Source organism: Perca flavescens, chromosome 22 (genome assembly GCF_004354835.1).
Source record: "Perca flavescens isolate YP-PL-M2 chromosome 22, PFLA_1.0, whole genome shotgun sequence".
Lineage (NCBI taxonomy): Eukaryota > Metazoa > Chordata > Actinopteri > Perciformes > Percidae > Perca > Perca flavescens.
Window position 1 is genome coordinate 2,088,896 of NC_041352.1, and position 21,595 is coordinate 2,110,490.

The window sequence follows — 21,595 nt, forward strand, 5'->3', positions numbered from 1 at the left end:
ACTACTCGTTTAACGTTTTGCAGCCAAAATGCCAACTAACATTTTTAACCCTGATGTTTCCATTTTCTTTATGCTAACATAATATTTGCAATGCTTTAAAAACCATTATGTTATTAAAAAATGTGCCTTTGAAATTGGCTTTGGAACATGAGATTAAATTATGAGACAACGGTATAGACATTTAGCTAAAATGGACCTATGTAACTTATGATAGTTAAACTGAAAGCTTGTCGCAGTACCCTTAATATGTTGCTGGAGAAGGGGGCAAATGCCAAGCTCACTGAAAACGACAGAAGGTAAATTGAAATTACCATGTGAATTTTTCTTTTAGTTTAAGTGGTTTTGAAATCAATGTATAAATGTTATATCTAAGCCCTTTCTTTTAATTGACCAAACAGCAGTTGCAATAGCTGCAAAGAGCAAAAACCACATTCATGTTTACTGTCTGATTATATCACATCTTTGTCACATTTTTCACTGCTGACCAGTTTGCATCAATGGAGATTATATATAAAAAAGTTGGATTAACTAAATCCAAATTATAGTATAAAAACATTTTTGAGATGATAAAAATTATAGAAATTTGACTTACTAATTTTTATTATTGTTATTTTATCATGCATACAATTTTCATAATTTTTCTCTTCCTAACTTTATTAGAATAGTCTGCAATGCATTGATGACATCAGGCCAAGTCTTTAATTTGCTGTAAGAAAACAGTTTAATGTCACAGTGCTTTTCAAGAGCACTACACACTAAGATACACAACACATAAATGTACAATGACTGAAAAAACGCATTACATTTTTTTTTACAGAATTGGATCTCAGTTATCTCTTTTATTGAAGACAAAGGGCACAAAGATGAAGGCTGACATTTGTCATCCTGAACACTTGCAGCTGTGGTTGTGCTGTAAAGGCAATCTGTTTTCACCCAGCTTAAAAAAAAGAAGAAGTAATCTGCATTTAATTTTGTCTGCAAGTCACCCTGACCTGGGGTGATGAGTTTAGCTGCGGATAAGTAAAACAACATGGACATGGAGGATTACAAGTTATTGTCAGCCCTGCATTTTAGTCTCACACCCTGAGTGTTACGCGTCCACCCTTTATCCAGTCAGACGAAAAAAGGCAAGAATATCTACAGAGAAAAATACATTATACACATAAAAAAGAAAAGTCCCTTATTTGTTATGACATTTGTAGATAAACTTTTGTGTAGTAAAGCACTTTATGTTGACTCTCCTGTCATTTCTATCAGGGGCTGAATTGAATTGACTGAACACAGCCACCCCAACCACTCCACCCACACCATGCTGATCTCATGAAGTGCCGTATGTATGACACGCCAATTCGTATGCCATTTTGGCGTGTTATCAAGACACATGATCGCTTTTTAGCGTGTTTATCAACGCCGTTTGGCCTCCGTTGACTTACATTACCTTGCGATTGCGTGTGAATTTACGCCATAGCGAGTAGTATGAAAACCAGAAAATCCGCATAGGGAGGACGGTTTGGGGGGGGTAGATGGGTCAAACACAGGACTTTCACACAGGAGACCGGGGATCATGTCCCGCGTATCACGTTTCCTTTGTGTCCCGCGTGTCACGTTTTCTAAACCCAACCGTTGCTTTCTTCTTTTACTAAAGCCAACCCCGTTCTTCTTTTCCTAAACCCAACTGTGCCGTTGTTGTCCGGTGTCCCGTTATTCTTTTCCTAAATCCAACCGTCCCGTTCTTCTTTTCCTAAACCCAACCCGAGCTCCAAATGCAACGTCCTGTTCTGGCGTAGACATACACACAGTTAGCTCATAATGCATACAGATAACAAGCGCCACTTAGCTTTAGAAAGTGGCGTGTATGTTTAGGCGAAGTCATAATATCACGTTGCCCACACTTACCCTCCCGCCCCTCGGCCATCCAACTGCCCTTGCCAGCTGTCTATTTTAGATGTCCACGTAATACCCTTCAAGCAATTACTGCCCTGAGTGGTCTCCTGGAGATTAACCCTAATATTCTCTCCCATGGAGTTTTGGATAGCTGAAAAGTAATGTGCAACCTGAGATGCTAATTGGCAGGGCATATACAGTAGAGCAGGGTTCTTCAACATTTTTTTAAGCCAAGGACCCCTTAACTGAGAGAGAGACGGAGCAGGGACCCCCTACTACATAGAGTATGTTGTATAAAATTAAGTTGCATATTCACCTTTATACATACTAGTGCTGTCAGTTAAACGCGTTATTAACGGCGTCAATTTTTTATCGCAAGATTAACGTTCTTTTTGGCCTAGCAAACTTTGTAGTTTTTTTCACATGCTGTTGCAACAACTAGTAACGTTAGAAAACTACAACACCACACCAGATCTAGCTAGACCTGAATCTAAACAACAGGCACGCCACACACACTTGTTTGGGCTCGCGAGCCGGCCAAAGAGTAGTAGGCTAACGTTACGTTTTTAGTGGATGGCGAGTGCGAGATGCCAATAAGATTCTGAATGGAAAGTTTACTTTTAAAAAGTTGCCAAATGGTTCCATTGACAAGAGCAAAGTTATCTGTGTGTTCTGTCGTTGTGAACTGAGCTATCATCGCAGCACGTCCAGTCTGAAATACCACTTGATGGCCGAGCACGCAGCTGATGGCCGAGCACGCAGCTGATGGCCGAGCCTGCAGCTGATGGCCGAGCCTGCAGCTGATGGCCGAGCCTGCAGCTGATGGCCGAGCCTGCAGCTGATGGCCGAGCACGCAGCTGATGCGAATTCTCCGCCCCGTCGTCAAAGCCAGGCAACAAAAGCACAAAGCAAGCCGATCCACTTTTCCATATTGATGAGAGCATTAAAATGAGAAAAAAATAATGAGACAAAAAGAAATCAAGGGACATTTAGAATAGATAAAAATCTGCGATTAATGGTGATTAAATATTTTAATCTTTTGACAGCACTAATACATACATTTTTATGGTGCATAGAATACTAAGCTATGAAAATAATAATTGTTGGCATGATTTTATAAATAATGTTTTAATATTAAACATAAATCATTAGGATGAACTGTATCTGTGGATGGCGACCTTAGTGACTACCTTACCTATGGGCCAGTAAGTCTATCATCACGTTAAGACATGCTAAGACCTTTTAAATTTAGAAAAGACTTAAAAAAAATAATAATTCAGGAATTCAATAATTCCCCTTTGCCTTGAATTTGATGAACAGATGGGTCTTTGCCCAAGGAACAATAAATTAAATTGGGGTGGTGATCTTGATCTGGGATTTCCAGCACTAGATGATAATGTGTTTTTTTTAATGAAACCAATAGGGATAGAAATTTGACTCAAAACATCCCAATTTGAGGCAGATGTGAAAGAAAAAAGCTTAAATATGTTGCTGTTGTGTATCTCAGTAGGCCTAATTTTAAGAATGTCTGAGGAAGTACCCTATGCTTTTAAATGTGTCAACTGGTAAAAAAACTGAAAAAAAAATGTTGTTCTTTGGGTTAGTTTTGAGAGCTGTAGACTACAGTAAAATCAGCCTGGAAACATGAGAGGTCATCCTATACCAAGAGTATTGGCAAACAATTTATTCCAAGCTGTAACATACCAAAGTTGTTATGGTGAGGTGTTGTAAATGACTAAACCATCATTGATTTTTAAATTAGAATGCTTTATTGAGTTTCCGTGGCAGGCTATTGATAGTGGAGGATGTGCAGAGTGAGTGTTAATTACCCCATCATTTTGACGCCATTAAAGAAGCTTGTAATAGGTTTAGTGTGACTTATGTCTTGTCACACTAAATGTATTTTAAGGAGTTGCTAGTTGTCCTACCTTAATTTCAAAGGCATGAAGCAAAAATGAATATATTTGATATATAATTTTTTATGTTTTGTGTTTAGAGATATACTCCAAAACATACTAAATAAAAATAATTTGTACCGGTATGACATTTTCATAAATCATGAAGTTGTAGCAAATTTTAGAACTCCCCGCAGTCACACATTCACAAGCACTCTGATTTGCTTCTGGGGGTGATTGACAGCGCTCCATGGCTCTTTCAACCAACGAGGGACGGTCAAGGGCGGGAACGTCTGTACTGTAATAATCAATCCGCTGATCAGCTCGTGAGCGTCTGCGTGTGTTTGTGTTCCGTTGGAGCTGTCCTGTGTGTTCCCTCTCACGGAGTGTAAACCGCAGAGGTAAGCCGCAGGCTGTGCTTTTCCTCCATTAAAAGTGCGACAAGAGGGGAGAAGACGGACATGGGCGAAAGGTTCTTGGTAGTCCCCGTTGACGGAGGAGTTGGGGTCGCCAGGGACGGGGAGCACGACCCGGCACCAGACACCGGCGGCGGCGGCGGCGGCGGCGGCAGCAGCAGCAGCAGCAGCGAGGGTGTAACAGTGGAGGAAAAAGAGGCGGGGGAGGACAGCGTGTTCGAGCCGCAGGACCCCAACGCTGTGGTACCTATCTTAGAGTACAACAGGGAGCCCAACAAGTACGGTAAGACAGCTGGCCGCTACAAACTCCGTGTTCCACTTCTTATCTCATCTATCTAACAGAGGATTAACTTTAGCCGTCACATTTCACTTGTTGTCTGGCTGTTTGTCCTCCCGTTTATGTAATGAACCCGGTGGCGTCAGTACCCCCAAAACCGAAGCTGTGGTAACGTTACACCTAGTTTTAATAGAGCCACAACAAGTTTTGAACACTGCTGTAAAACGTTATTTTGTTAGGTTATTGTGTCATTAGTCATTAGTCACCGAACGGTCCGCTGAGAACATAACAGACATTGCATTTGAAGATTTTGCCAGCTCAAATGTTGCTTCACCTTAATGAGCAGTCTGCGTTGAACTCCCTGTACATTAACTTAATGCAACGAACGCCTGTTTATTCTTCTTATCATAAGAGTGAGTAGGGGTTTGGCTCTTGTTGTACCTTTTTTAAATGTAGATAACCAATTTGAGTCTTACAAAATTTGAACACAAAAGAAACTTGACGTAGGCTTAACTAATCTTTTGTCCAGTAAGCTGTTATTTAAGCTCACTATAGTGCTCAAATAATGATCCTCCAGACAAGTTAGGTGTGCCTGTGGTACCTTGTCATTCAAAATGGTATTATTAGCTCACCATGGGTTTTTATTTCTAAAGTAAATTTTAACTTGATATATGACAACATATTTCCATTTTTATATATGTATATATATATATATATATATTTTAAATCCACTGTATTTATTATACCGTTGGATATTATTATCATTCTGAATATTTCTTTTGCTCTGAACCATAATTTGGTTGCAGTCTTTATTCTCAGGCTTGTTCGACCAGTTGCTCACAAACAAGGTGCTTCTATAGCAACAGGTTGAGGGCTAGAAGGTGCTGGAATAGTTGCCTGGCACACAAGCCAAGCAAGCATGCTGACTTACAGTCACAGCACAGTGTGCACGGTGGCTAAGTGTACGTGCACATCTGTTGTGTGTAATGATTGATTGTTGATCGTCAACTGTTTAGTTAAGCTGTACTGAGCTGCTGAAATGGGTCTCTTTTTAGACGTGTATTATATTGTTTGCTTTTGATGAACATGGGTCCCTTCCTTCCACTTATATTTAGATTCACACAGGCATTTAAATGTCACAATAATATTAATAATACAAAATAATAATAATAAAAAAGGAAGACACTTATCATGAAACAAATGGAGGTTTTGAGCATGGGAAAGTGAGAAAGATCACGCTTGTGATTATGTTGTACTGCTGCTTGATCATGGCAACAGAACAGATTGTTGCTATTGACATGTTGTATCAGGGTGTTGGATTTGAGGCTCAATAAAAAATGTCTCACTGGCTAGGGCTGGGCGATATATCGATATTATATCAATATCGTGATATGAGACTAGATATCGTCTTAGATTTTGGATATCGTAATATCGTGATATGACATAAGTGTCTTCCTGGTTTTAAAGGCTGCATTACAGTGAAGTGATGTACTTTTCTGAACTTACCAGACTGTTCTAGCTGTTCTATTATTAATGATTATTTATCTAAAATCTAAGTGTGAAGATATTTTGCAAGAGCCCCAACTGTTGGAAAAAACTAAAACAAACCTTATGGAGCTTTGATTTAAAAAAATGTACTCCTGTTATTATACAGTATTTATGTTTACATTTTATTGTTATTTGAACAGCTGAGCATTGAACCAGGTGAAGAAACCTGTTTATTATTTATTCATTTGATTTTGCAACTGTTCACTGAAATAGCCGGTTTCTATGAAACTACATGTGTCATGTCATATTTGGCTTTGACTTTGACTGAACATTTGCTCTCACTTTGCGGAAAAAATATTGGGATATATATCGTATATCGATATTCAGCCAAAATATATCGGGATATGACTTTTGGTCCATATCGCCCAGCCCATATCGCCCAGCCCTATCACCGGCCAGTACAAGATGCTGGGTTGCTAACAAGTCCGTTTCTGGCCCGACTACAGTGATGTTGATTTAGAGTCCTATAAGAGTACTAATGTTTTCCACTCCTTTTGTGAAGACTCAGAACAATATTTGACAACATTACGCTACACAAAATACAGATTATATTTTAATGCTTCTGTTTATTTGACACGTTAAGGACTAGGGCTGGACAATTCGACATGAAAATTCTGAAGCTGTTATCGACGTGTTTTTCCCATGACAGTAATTTCGATAATTTATTCCTGTTGATAGGCCTACGTTTTCCTTAAAAACATTCAACCGCGTGTGTAGTCACGTGACTTTCCCAGACCAGTCAGCCGCATGGAAAGCATCATGGAGGATAACTCAAACACTGAGTCAACTGAGCAACTTGTGCCCAAAAAAACCACAGTGTCCGTTGTCTGGGAACATTTTGGCTTCAGAAAAGAAGATTTAGAACAACGTGATTAATTATCATTCATTTATCGTTATCGAGGTAAAATGTGCAATTAATTGTTATTTTAGGTCATATCGTGCAGCCTTATAAAGTACTATTGATTGGGCAAAAAGCCACTTTGAATTCAGACCTCCATGGCTTGTGATTGTGGATTTCAGGATTAAGGAAATAATTCAGACACTGCTTGTACAGTATATTATCCAGCATGGGTATTAACACGAGTGTATTCTAGAAATGTCTTAAATCAAATCAATACCTCCACCTCAGAGTAGAAGAATAATTTCCACATGATTTCCTGTTCTGAGATACAAGGACAGGTTGGCTGTCTATTCAGCTTTAATGCATGGATTGAATTTAATTCTAAATCAGATTAAGTTACTAAGAAGAAGGTGGGTGTGCACGTGCACCATACACTGTGAGCAGCTTGTGTCTGCAGTGCTTGTTATGGCCTTTGCTTTGCATTTCTTTCAGCTACACAATGACTATTGAGTATACTGTTTGTGAGCTTTCATCAGCAAACGTTAGCGAACGTCAAAAAGTAACGTTACCTGGAAACAGCGTGTAGTTTCTTTTTAGCATCTCACGTCACACTTTCAGTCACTATGACCACTACTACGGTCAGAAACATTAGGCCAAAATATGAACAATAACGTCTCTGTCAACGGGCTTATCTGATAATGCTAGCTACCGATCGTTACCTTGAAACCATCCAGCAAATAGACGGTACCGTAGTCCGTAGGGTAATTTATCGTCACTGCTCATTTTACACACAGTTTAACAACAAAACCAAACTCTGAGTGAACATTACTAGCTACGTTTATCATGTTGGTTTTGATCGGTATGCACCCCCACTAACCTGGAAAACGGTTTTAAAACCGTAGCTAACGTTAATACAGCGTGTCGGAGGAATACAGCGTCTCCTGCAGTGGGGAGGGAGAGGGACCGCAGCGTTGGCTAACGTTAGCTAATGTTAGCTTCTTGTCTCATTTGGGGTCTTATCAACAGTAAATTCATCAAATTCAGTGCCCACAATGGTATTTTCCAACCATGTAGCTGTCATATTTCACGGGACCCACGTGATTGCGGATTTCATGTCGCGGCTTTCGTCGCGGTTTGTCACTTTGCCTAAGATTGAGGGGAAAAGTAGTACTCGCCCTGTTGTTTATTTGGTTGCCATGACTTCACGAGTGATGACGTCCTGTCACTGTTCCAGTTGCTCACCCTAAAGCACCCTAAAGGGGAGAGAGAGTGGATGACAGGTCGCTGACAGTTGTGTAATTACAACTTCATAACTTTTCATAAACAGCTAAAGAAGTGGCGGTGCGCGGTGTACTTAGCGGAAACCCTGTTATGTGTCTGCCCTATTTCTGATACCGTGGCGGCAGAAATTTTCAACATAGAGGAAACTTAACACAAAGTTTTACATAATTTACACTGTCTTTGCAGACATGGCGGGTGTCAACAAAGACAGATATAAGTGGACGAACGAGGAGACAAGAGACTTTTTAAAGGTCCCATGGCATGAAAATTTCACTTCATGAGGTTTTTTAACATTAATATGCGTTCCCACAGCCTGTCTATGGTCCCCCAGTGGCTAGAAATGGTGATAGGTGTAAACCGAGCCCTGGGTATCCTGCTCTGCCTTTGAGAAAATGAAAACTCAGATGAGCCGTTTTGGAATCTGCTTGTTATGAGGTCATAACAAGCAAGGTTACCTCCCCTTTCTCTGCTTTGCCCGCCCAGAGAATTTGGCCAACCCATGAGAGAGAGACATCATGGCTTTCAAACGAGCAAAGTGGCAGTTGGTCAAGGCCACAACCCCACCCTCCACCTTGCCCCTCCCTCTCTCCTCCTCAATAGCTTCAGACACAGAAATGGCACATACTAAGGAAAGCTCATTGTGGGACTGGCTCTAGTGGCTGTAGCCTAGTTCTGCACCAAAGCTGAATTTCAGGAAAGAGACTTCAGATAAAGTATTAGGAGACCATTAAGGTCTATATAAAAGCATCCAAAGAGCACCATGTCATGGGACCTTTAAATTTAATTTACGAGTGAAATATAACGGCTATTTTAGATTGCAAAAGTCTAAGAAATGCCATAATTTACTAAGAACTCACGGATAAAATGGCCTTGTCTTATTATAGCTTGAGTGTTGTGCGATTCAGTGCGAAAATGAATGGAAAAAATTCTGTTCGATATACCAATTTGACAGGAAAGCAGCATGTGACGTCATCACGCACAGGTTTTTATTAGCTTTAATGCCGCTGGATGGAAACACACTTTCACCGGCTTTATACGCATGAATATTTTTAGCAAACTTCAGATAATTTGATTGACAAGTGGATGGAAACATAGCAACAATAATCTTTGGAGTACTTGTTACATGACTCTGAAGAATATTGTATCCCCTCTGTGGACACAAACTGAAGTAGGTGGAGGCACAATGAAAGGATGTGGCTTTGTCATATGATTAGAATTATGGTGTCACGGTATCTTTGTGTTTGTTAATAGTTAGGTTAGACAAAGTTAATTAGGCTAAGTTAAGCTAATTCAACCCTGCTGGGAAATTTGGCCTCTTCCTTGGACCCAACCTAGCCCAACTATACAGGAGCAGAAGACATCATGTCCTTTTCAAAGGATGATAATTTGCCCTTTTTGCTATTTTTATCTATGGCTTGTGGACTGTTGAATCTGTCACTTGGAATTTGCATTGGGTATTTGACTACTTATTGACATTTAATGGACTGAACAAGAAAATGTGAAAATGAAACCACCCTCTACTTGCACTTGAACTTATTATTTTAACACATTTTAGTCCTGGTTAAACTGATGATGTTATAAAGATTTGGATGTTGGACAGTAAATTTGATACTCAAAAGATAGATTTTGGGTGGAAGATCGTTTCAAGCCTGTCAGCAACTCTTGACTGTCATGGGAAATGCTGGCATTAAAAGAAACCTGGACCGTATGATCACTGGATAATGAAAACTGGACATCAGGAGTCATGTATCACTTAAGAATCTTATTGACTATTGATTGACCCTTTGTTTTATTTTATATTATGAGTTATTTCAATTTCCTCAGTTCCTCCCTCTACTGTAGTCATTGTACTGCAATCAGCACATGACTTACAGCAGGGAATGCCTATTGTTTTGCTGTAATCTAGTTACTGACTAAATTGAATTCATGGATGATGAAGTTGATAACCATAGCAGAAAATGAGTCTAGATAATGTTAAGATTAGATACTGGATGGTCAGGCATTTTCCTTTACAGAGGCACTACCTGTTTTTAGCAACACAGAGCCACTTCTGCGTCCAAGTAGGCTGTTCGAAAACATTGTCCTTTGATTGTTTACTCTCTGGCTCATGACAGATTATTATCAAATGGTAGATTGTGTTGAATGAAGCACCTAAAGGCTCTTGATAAAGCAGACTGAGTGATGCCAGTTATCTAAAACATACAGAAAGATGGCTTTGTTGACATTCGTAGGTCACTGATGAACAGTTTAAGGTTTTCTTGTGTGTTGTTTGTATGTTCTTTTTTTCTAACTGGACCGGGAAACTGTGTCATACTTGCCGTTGAGGTTACACAACAGGGAAGATAAAGTAACATATTGTAAAGAGGAAGTAGTGGTTAATGAAGAAGTGTCAATTACAGAAAAGAGGACGGCTGTGTGAATCATAGTGGCTGTTTGTTTCACTGGCTTATCCTATTAAAGCCTTGCAAGCCATCTATAAATGTACTTTATTCTTGTTCCTTGTTCAGTCTGTGTGAAGCAGAGGCGAAGCTGTGAGTGAAGTAAGTGATGTGAATATACAAACATGCCTAAATGTATGAAGTTTATTATACATATTCTAAGAATGTGTTCTATATGTTTAAACAAGTGTACTCTGTAAACACAGAGTCTTAACAAACAACGTAATGCTTATATATATTAATAGTTGAACTCACATGAAGAGGTTTCAGGGTACAACAGATGATGCACTGTGTTGCTTGCCTCAGATACGTAGGATGACTAAGATTACATTTGGATTTATGAGAGATTAAGCAGGCAGTGAAAGATAAATGAGGTTCTACAGGGATAAGAGTCTCCAAAAGGTGTTGGATTTAAGCTTGGACAGAGACAGACTGTCAATCTATCGCTCTGGCAGTTCACAACAAATGTTTGGGGTTGGGAAACACTATTGAGGCTTGTTGCAGAACAGTAGCACAGTAGGCTTCATACTAATGCACGCCTCCCCTGCTCAGTGCCGTTGTCATCAGATTTTCCTTATCTTGGACTGGGAAATTCAGGGAAAGAGAAGCTTATATGAATTATTTGTGTGAATGAACACAGTGATGCACATTTTTTTGTTTTTTGTCAATTTTGTTTATTGGATACCATTAAAGGTCCTATGACATGCTGCTTTTTTATGCTTTTATATAGACCTTAGTGGTCCCCTAATACTGTATCTGAAGTCTCTTTTATATAGACCTTAGTGGTCCCCTAATACTGTATCTGAAGTCTCTTTTATATAGGCCTTAGTGGTCCCCTAATACTGTATCTGAAGTCTCTTTTATATAGGCCTTAGTGGTCCCCTAATACTGTATCTGAAGTCTCTTTTATATAGGCCTTAGTGGTCCCCTAATACTGTATCTGAAGTCTCTTTTATATAGGCCTTAGTGGTCACCTAATACTGTATCTGAAGTCTCTTTTATATAGGCCTTAGTGGTCCCCTAATACTGTATCTAAAGTCTCTTTTATATAGGCCTTAGTGGTCCCCTAATACTGTATCTGAAGTCTCTTTATATAGGCCTTAGTGGTCCCCTAATACTGTATCTGAAGTCTCTTTTATATAGGCCTTAGTGGTCCCCTAATACTGTATCTGAAGTCTCTTTTATATAGACCTTAGTGGTCCCCTAATACTGTATCTGAAGTCTCTTTTATATAGACCTTAGTGGTCCCCTAATACTGTATCTGAAGTCTCTTTCCCGAAATTCAGCCTTGGTGCAGAATTACAGCCACTAGAGCCAGTCCCACAATGAGCTTTCCTTAGGATGGGCCATTTCTGTATCTGTAGCTTTAAATGCTACTGAGGAGGAAAGATGGGGTCAAGGTGGAGGTTGGGCATGTGGCCTTGACCAACTGCCATGCTTTGCTTGTTTTCAAGCCATGATGTCTCTCTCTTTCTCATGGGTGGGCCAAATTCTCTGGGTGGGCAAAGCAGAGAAAGTTGAGGTAACCTTTCCCCTTATGACCTCATAAAGGGAAGATTCCAGATCGGCCCATCTGAGCTTTCATTTTCTCCAAGGCAGAGCAGGATACCCAGGGCTCGGTTCACACCTATCACCATTTCTAGCCAGTTAATGTTAAAAAACCTCATAAAGTGAAATTTTCATGCCATGGGGGACCTTTAAATTACAATGTCAGACCCAGAAAGACTTGAACTGACTATCACAGATTTTACTCATCGCAATTAGTTTACTTCTCATGTGCAGTACAACTCAACAGTTGAATTTTGTCTTCTGTTGCTATGGAGAAGCTTTGTCATATGGAAATGACCCTGACAATGTCATAAGGGTTATTATGGCTTGGGCTTGGAGACTGCACATTTTAAATAGAAAGCCTGCGTTACAAACTGGGGGTGTGGAATTTGAAAGATGTTGCCGTTTGACAGGCAAGAAAGGTCTTATGAATAGGTGTTATTAACTGCATAATAGGAAATGTAGGAGCCAGAGTTTCTGGAGCTTTAATCATATTAGGGAGTGCAAGTAAGAATGTCTGCTTTAATTTTAACTTTTAAAAATGTGTCTCTTGCAAGTCCCCCACCTTTATCGAAGTGTAATTGCCAGAGTATCCCTATAACATTGGGGATCACTGATGAAATACTTACAAGCTGTACCACAAATATTATTTAGCAGTCACACATGTGTGACTAATACTACTAAATATAATATTTTATTTTTGTCTGTGAGAGTGACAGATATGTTAAGGTCTTAAGGTCTCCTTGAGGTTAAGACATACAGATTTGGGTTAGTGAAGGTCTGTGATTGTTTTACTACCGTTTGGGTCCAGATGGATTGCGAAAAGAAAATGGGACTATTTTTCAGGTGGAGCCTCAGGTAACCTAAAGCATAGATATTGTTAATGATTTGAGGAGGGTGCAGCATAAATGGGTTAGGTTTGGTAAATGAATGCGAGTCTTCAGAATGCCCTAACTACACAGTAATATGTTTGTGTGTGTGTGTGTGTGTGTGTGTGTGTGTGTGTGTGTGTGTGTGTGTGTGTGCATGCATTCATGTTTAAAGAGGCATGCACCTTGGGCTATCATGTGCTGCCCTCTGCTTTATTTGGAGCCCGGCAGTCAGCACATGGACACCAACTGGGCCCCGGCTTCTCCTATATGTGTTCCTGCTGCTGTGTGGCCTGGCCTCCCAGTCCACTGCGCTGGCTTCCCTGCCAATCCTGCATGGGATGTTTGTTCCAGTTGCTCCTCATTTACACGCAACACTCAGGAGAAGGGGTGTGTCCCTCTCCAGTCAAACAGAAGGGTTTTCAGAGAACTTTCTTTCTTCTTTTGAGAAATGCAAACAGGCACAGTTTAGCCCAATCCTCGAATATTTTTTTTTTATATCAAGGGCATTATACCAGTTACAGTATACTTATAAATAAGTGCTGGGTATCGCCACAGATTTCCTGATTCGATTATGATTCACAAGGTCCTGATTCAATTACTGTATTGACTACATTTCCGATTCAATGTCAATTAGTCTATCGTCGATTTCAGTTGCAAAACCAAACCAACCAACCAACCAACCGGCTTTGACTGCGGTACACTTTTTCCTGTTCCCAACGTTACATGATTGCTGGATATACCAAATTAACTTTTCTTCACTTTCCTGGAGCACGAGCGGATAGCTGAACGGAACATCGCAACCATAACGCTGGTTCTTACTTCATTTAGAGCAGGGGTGACAAACTCAATTTCACTAAGGGCCACACTGGAAAAAGAGAATCACATCAAGGGCCAGACATGTAGAGTTTATTGAGATGCCTTTATTTCATCAAAAAAGTCAAATATCTTTGACTTAATCATTGCATGTCTCATATAGTCTTCTCACTTACAGTTTGGGCCTCATAAAGCCCTGAAAAAATTAGCAAAAAAGTTCCAAAGTCAAAATAATACCAAAAAATAATAAATTTTCTAAGTAGGCTACCACACAGCTGACTCACAACAAGCTCTTTCACAGCCGCAGGGCTGCCAACTCTCACGCATTGGCCGTGAGACACACGCATTTGATTGGTTTCACACGCCACACCCCCGATTTCTCACGCTGAAGTGTCAACCCGGTCGGTCAAATACCTGAAAGATGAGTTTATCTTGATCTACGAGTTGAGCCACTCGTGATCGACTAGTTATGCCTTCAGAGACGGTGAGGGGGTTCAGGAGGAATTAGCGAAAATGTCAAAAATGTGAGAACATTTCCCAGGCGCATTTCCCCGGCTTCAGGTATGCTTTGAGTATTAGGCTACAGACCCGTCCGTCACTTTGTGTCCACTCTCTCTGTAAAAATAGAGGTGAGCAGCATGGCTGGTAAGTGTAGCAACTTCAGTTAATTTTAATGGACTTGCTCTGGTGTGGGCAGTGACGCGTTGCATCCGTGCTCTACCTCCGATGAAGAGCGGTGTACAGCCACTTCTCTAAACTTTGTCAGAGACCAGAGACCCAAATGGTCTTCTGTGTCTGTCAGACGGTCTGAATGAGATACTACCATATCAGCGGAGCAATAACATGCACAGCAGACTATATTACAACTAGGGGTTGGGCATCGTTTAGATTTTAACGATTCTGATTCCAATTCCAATTCTTCCTTTTGATTCCGGTTCTTATCGATTCTCGATTCCGATTCTTTGAGGGGTGGAGTTGAAACGGGTCACATGCTTATGGTGCGTTCTATTATTCTCAATGAACCGACTCGGACCTCGGATATGACGTAATTTCCACACTTCAAGCGTTCTGGTATGTTTTGCGCGTCCGAGTCGGAGAAAAAACACGGACACCACCCGGAAAGATGTTGCTATGGTAGCACTGGCCGAGTAGTAACGCTAGCCACGTTAACAAACAAGGCTTCATTCAATATTGCACTCACAACAAGACCGAGTCCCATACCAACAGGGAGAGAAACGGACGCAGTAAGGTATTGCAGTAATACGAGTGATTAAAATCTTCATTTAAACAGCCAAAGCGGTCCAAAAATAATGACAACAATTCATACTACAAGTCACACAGGGCGCTGCCATCTTGGAATCCATATTGGAATTCTTGCTCGGTGTCCTCACGGTTGTCAGAGTTCCGAGCTCGGAAATCCGAGGAAAGGTGGCGTGTTGGTGCTTGTTGCTAGGCAACGTCTGTTTTCCTAGTCGGAACTCCGACACGGATAAATAATAGAACGCACCATTATTTCACAAATAAGAGGAAAGTTTTATTTTGATTCAAAGGTGGGTTGCAGTTTGACAGGGCTTTTTCAATGTAAAATAAAGCCACGCTAGAGCACTGCTTACTGTGCTCCAAGGCTGCAACACAACAAGCGCCTGGTTGCTACGGAAACCAAAACTTGCGCATGTTAAATCTGGAACCTGTGAACAGATTTGAAACCAAATCCTCCAAGGTTCTCGATGCCCAACCCTTATTACAACTCTCCAAATTTCGGAGAACACAGATGGGAGGAGTTATATTTTGAATGTGCACAAAGTTGTAAACATGAGCAGAAATCTGATGAAACACATCTGAGCTATTGAAGTCCAGGGGTTTATAAATGAATTAAAATTATGTATGATTCAGATGAATAAGTGTCACATGCACATTTAAAGAGGTTACTTCCCCAACAAAAGAAGCTAAAGAGGAGGGAAGAGTAAATTAGGCCTGTGTGTTGACTCAGCAGAGATAACGTTAAAGATACTGGGAAACTTTGGGTCACTATTGTGCTTCTCTAACCTCTGTGCAGCTCTAAATGTAACTGTAAATAATTCATTAAATGTTTCATAAAATGAACAAATAGTCTTTCTTTTCCCAAAAAAATTACATACAGTAAGTGGGGCACAGAGGACGAGGGCCAAACATCATCGTCATGGGTCTTGGCACAAAAAAAGTTTTAGAAAGGCTGTGCTATAACACATGCACAAAATGAGCCATGCTGTGTCTTTTCTCTTGCTGTTGGTATTTTTTAGTCTATTTTGTGCTGCACCTTGTGGTGGGGAAAGGCCTTGATTGGAATGAATTTCCCTCACTGCCCAATACAACAATTAAATATGTGCATTGAACAGATTAATGATTGGATGTGCCAGAACTTTCTTAAATTAAATGAAGAAAAAACGGAGGTGGTTGTTTTTGGAGCAAAAGAGGAACGATTGAAAGTCAGCGCTCAGCTTCAAACGACAATGTTAAAAACAACAGACAAAGCAAGAAATCTTGGTGTAGTCATGGACTCAGACCTAAATTTTAAAAGCCACATTAACATAATTAAAAAATCAGCCTATTATCACCTTAAAAATATATCAAGGGTTAAAGGCCTTATGTCTCAGCAGGATCTGGAAAAACTTGTCCATGCTTTTATCTTCAGTAGACTTGACTACTGTAACGGTGTCTTTACAGGTCTCCCTAAAAAATCAATCAGACAGCTGCAGCTGATTCAGAACGCTGCTGCTCGAGTCCTCACTAAAACCAAGAAAGTGGATCACATCACTCCAGTACTGAAGTCTCTACACTGGCTTCCAGTGGCTCAAAGAATTGATTTCAAAATACTTCTACTGGTTTATAAATCACTAAACGGTTTAGGGCCAAAATACATTTCTGATCTGTTACTACATTATGACCCACCCAGACCTCTCAGGTGGTCTGGGACAGGTCTACTTGTTGTCCCCAGAGTCAGAACTAAACGGGGAAGCAGCGTTCAGTTTTTATGCTCCACATATATGGAACAAACTCCCAGAAACCTGTAGGTCCGCTGCAACTCTCAGTTCTTTTAAATCTAAGCTAAAGACCTATCTTTTTGATGTTGCTTTTCTTTAAATAATCTATTTTATTAACTTTAATTACTGCACTGTAACTTTTATTCTTATACTGCACTATCAATTTTATTCTTGTCTTTTAATGTTTTTAATTTGTTTATTATTGTTTTTTAATTGTTTTCTAACTGCTCTTTAATGTTTTATGTAAAGCACTTTGAATTGCCCTGTTGCTGAAATGTGCTATATAAATAAAGCTGCCTTGCCTTGCCTTGCCTAATCTAATGAGGTTTAGTCTTTGGCCACCAGTCCCCCTGGTGTCCAAAAAAATGGTTATTTCTATTTATTTAGTTTTAAAGGATTAGAATGTATGTAAATCAGTGGTTCTCATTCTTTAGAATTTCAGTGGTCCTAGTAGATCTCTTTGGTAGACCAATGTTAATTTAACTTTGGGTCCCTGGTCCCTACACTGAGAACCACTGGGGTGTGTGTGTGTGTGTGTGTGTGTGTGTGTGTGTGTGTGTGTGTGTGTGTGTGTGTGTGTGTGTGTGTGTGTGTGTGTGTGTGTGTGTGTGTGTGTGTGTGTGTGTGTGTGTGTGTGTGTGTGTGTGTGTGTGTGTGTGTGTGTTGTTTTAGTAGTAGTAGTAAAGAGAGAGAATAGGAGAAGGAAGTTTGTGTGAGGTGGACCTGGTCACCACAGACCCAAATCTTCTCAGCTGTTGCTATTGTCATATGCTGCACTGTCTCTTCATGTGGCTCATTATGTTTGGCACATTGTATGGGTCACTTCTTATATCATAACAAGGTAATACAATGTGTAATCACGTGATGACTGATTAACAGTATTTGTAAAAGCTAAATGCCCTAATACCTGTTGATACTACAACAATACAATGTTTGCAGTTTTGCACATATCACGTAAGACTCAATTTTTCCATTTCTTTGCACAAAACTCTCCAGAAAGTGCCATTTAATGGTTTATTTAAAAAAAAAAATCCTGGGGGTGCATACCCCAGGCCCCCCCCTAGGGAGAGCACCCGCACATAACAAATCACAATTTAAACCCTGACAGTAATGATGCTGAATGAGCCAAAGAAATTTGCTTTGTACACAGCAAAATTTGGGTTCGCCCTATCAAATCTCACTCCAAGGTTTGGGGAAAAGTTGGCAACTCTGTAGCCGGAATATGCAAACTCTCTGGTTCTGTGGGAATTTGGGAATTTCGGTGGGCCAAAATATATTGTGAACCTAGATTGATATGGGGGCCCGATCAGAATGAGCGAGGGGTTTGACACACATTTCGCTAACAGGAAACTCGATAAAAAGCCATTTTGCCGCCACTTAATATCAAACAAAAGCCAGACACTATATCGTATTAAGTTGCTGTGAGCTGTAAATTCACCACTTCTAAACAGATGGCAGAACATAACTTTATCTGGGAGTTTCCTCTGCAGCGCTGTGCAGATAGGTCTGAATATGCAAGACTATCTTGGGCAAAGACCGCAGTTTTCATCAGACTCACCCTGGGTCAGGTTAATTAAGTCTACTTCTAACTTATAACACTACAGTAGCAACATTACCGTAGCCAAAATACCCCCGCAATTAAATCCATATTTCAACGTTAACCGTCAAGCCACTAGCCTGTTTGGAAACATTTCATGAACACATATGCATATGAAGTGGTTCGGGGTCCTTCTGTAAGTAATTTTGGGGTACAATTTGGTTCTGGAGAAAGCTACAAGCAGCAATACCACAGGCCAAGCAATCGGCCCGTTCCAAACAGGCACATTTTGAACGGGCTCTGTACTAGTTTAACATAAACACACAATAAAGTGCAACTCTACAGACAGTCCAGTCAGTAAGTAATGAGTGACATTTCATTCAGATATCTTGAGGTGAGAGGTCAAGGGACCCCTTTTAAAACGGCCATGCCAGTTTTTCCCCCGCCAAAATGTAGCCTATATTTGGAGGGTTATTTAACACCCTTCCTGACAAGCTAGCATGACATAGTTGGTGCAAATGGATTCCTTTGGTCTTCCATACGCTTATGATACAGACAGAGATCGATTCTGGATCGGATTATTCAAATGAAAATCGATTTAATTTGGAAAGCCAATTTTTTTTTTTTTTTTCTTCTACTTAATAATGCAAGTTTAACCTCTCAAATGTGAAACACATGAGCAGGGGAGTCTGTCAGTGTCAGTTACAGCTGCAAATGCACGTTCACTCATTCCTGACCTGAAGGCATGCAGGGACACATCTTTCTTATCTTACGGTTCTTGAATCACTACACTATCCTGCATCATCCCATCTAGCCTTTGGCAGACCTTTATTTTGCCAGCAAGTCATAAACCCTTACTGGCTCCATTATTAACTTTATTTAATTTTGTTTGCCACATTTATTGCGTTAAGCAGATAAACATTACATTCAAGTACCACATATAAATTACAATTGCTAAACTAGTAGAGAACTGCACAGTATCTGTATTGCCAACTGCCGCCATGGCTCTTCAGAGAATGTCTTGTTTTGTCCACAACTCAAAGACATTCAGTTTCCTGTCCCAGAGGAGAGAAGGAACTAGAACATATTCCCATTTAACAAGCTGACATCAAAGAATTTTTTAATTTTTAAAGAGTTGACAACTAATTGATTCATCTTTGCAGCTCTAATATAATGACCAATATATATATTTGAACAAACAACAGTTTTGAAATGGATTTTTTAGATTTTTTTACATACATAGCGAGACATTTGGCAGTGTAAAAATCAACTTCTCAGTGCTCTTTGATAAATGTGACACAAATGACCTATTGCATTTCTGTAGTGCAATTTCTTGTTACTTATTGGCTGACATACACTAATACAATATAAAATATATGATAATAAGCTAATATTGGCTGGCAAATTGTTTGGTCTAGCTCTAGCTTGAATATTTATTGACTACATTTCTTTTTTTAAGCATTCAGGAAGCAGCTTCTCATTTTTAAAGATCAGTGTTTCTGTAGTTCCAACAACGTGATTTGTCTTCTTTCTAGCTGATTGTGTCACGTTTCAGTCACATTCCCCAGTAAATCTTTTATTCCCATCAGTTTTTTAATTTTATGAATAGCTTATTGAATCGTTTTGAACAATGACCCTCAGTATTTGGATCAGATAGCTTGTGAAAAATAAGGTGTGTGACATTTAGAAGCTACAGCTGTGTCAGATACTTAATTTAAAGGTAAGGAATATAAGTATCGGATTGTTGGACTCAGTATCGGCCGATACCTAATATTAAATGGCTCGAATGGAGATTAGGGCCAAACTAACTTGATTGGGCCATCCCTAAATAATATTATTATGCACAATATCTGCTAATCAATGAGCCAGACTTACTGGATATGGAAACACTACTGTCGTCAACCTGAAATCCTGTTGCTATCTCTTCTCGTGCTCTTTACATAAAAGTGAAGCTGGTGTTTATTTCAGACACACAATGCATGTGGTCAGACTGATAACAGTAAACATTTTCCAGCAGCTGAAAGCCACTGCTACTGAATAGACATTGAACAGACGTTGTGGGAACTACTTAACATGTTTTTCCCCTGGATGTTCTCTATATTTGCTGTTGGTAGTCTTGGGGTTTTCCAGCTCTTGGTCAGCAGAATGTGTATGGCTAAGTAAGGCATTTACAGTGAGTCATTTTGGCCTTATTACCTTTGCTACTGCAATAAATACTCCGGTAGGACAAAAATAATGCCAAATGAGGCATGTGGAGTGCAAAATCTGCCTTTGAAATTACATCAGGAGCTGGCAAGGAATTGTTCAAATCAACAAGCACATGCAGGGATTGGACAAATGAACATGAACATGAACAGATTATATTATGCCTTCCAGTACAATAGCCCTGCAATAAACGCTACCTCTAAGAATTCTTTTATTAAATAGAGTTGAATCAATGTCTCTGTTACTGTCTCAACAGAAATTAGGCATTCATTTTGAATGTTTGAATGTTTAATATCTGCCTTAGATTGTGTAGGTGTTCATGTTTTTGTGTCCACTCTAGGTATATGCAAGAGGTAAAGACAGTCGTTTTTGGCGGCTGGGCACTAAGCCCAGGGTGCAGCGACAGCACCCTTGTAAAATTGTGTCGAGAAATATCTTGTTTTGGTGGAAAATTTGCACGTGGGGAGGCGAGCCCTGGCATTAAAATGGCTCAATTCCTGCAGAAGAAAAAGCCACATAAAACCATAGTCATAAAAGACGATGTTGACTATAAACGTTTAAACGTTTACTGATAAAAAAGATAAACATAATTTGATCATTGGTGCCCTAGAGAGGTGAAGCCTGCGTATACTTTTTTTTTTTTTTTTAAGTAAGCCCAGCCTGCATGGGCTTACAAGACACCAAAAATACATACAGGTTGGGACCAGAGTACAGCGTATGTTAAGCACCACTTACCTTTTCTTTTTTATTTTTTTATTTTACACAATGTATACTTCCACGCTTTGAAAATTGAGAATATATTGCTGGAAAAAAAACTGTAGCACCTAAAGTAATGTAATAAATTACGGACTTAATGTGTAGGTTGCTAGCTTGGGGGTTTTTCACGTAGCGACATGGATTTTGAAAACGGTAACGTGCAGATAGTGGAAGGAGAGGAGAATTCCATCTGAAATAGGCAGCCAATGGCCGGATTATACGCACATAACTACAAGCAGCCTAAATGACTCAGTTAAAAGCCAG

At 39.8% G+C, this 21,595-nt stretch overlaps 1 protein-coding gene across 3 annotated transcripts in view; it reads left to right on the plus strand.

Annotated features, from left to right (window-relative positions):
• Positions 1-4,105: 4,105 nt before the first annotated feature.
• slc12a7b (solute carrier family 12 member 7b) overlaps positions 4,106-21,595 on the plus strand; it is a 98,905-nt gene continuing 81,415 nt past the window's right edge. For all 3 annotated transcript variants that reach the window (XM_028569024.1, XM_028569021.1, XM_028569022.1), the window contains exon 1: positions 4,106-4,478. In XM_028569024.1, the coding sequence (XP_028424825.1) occupies positions 4,241-4,478 (238 nt within the window). In that variant the 5' untranslated portion in view covers positions 4,106-4,240. The remainder of the gene's footprint in view (positions 4,479-21,595) is intronic.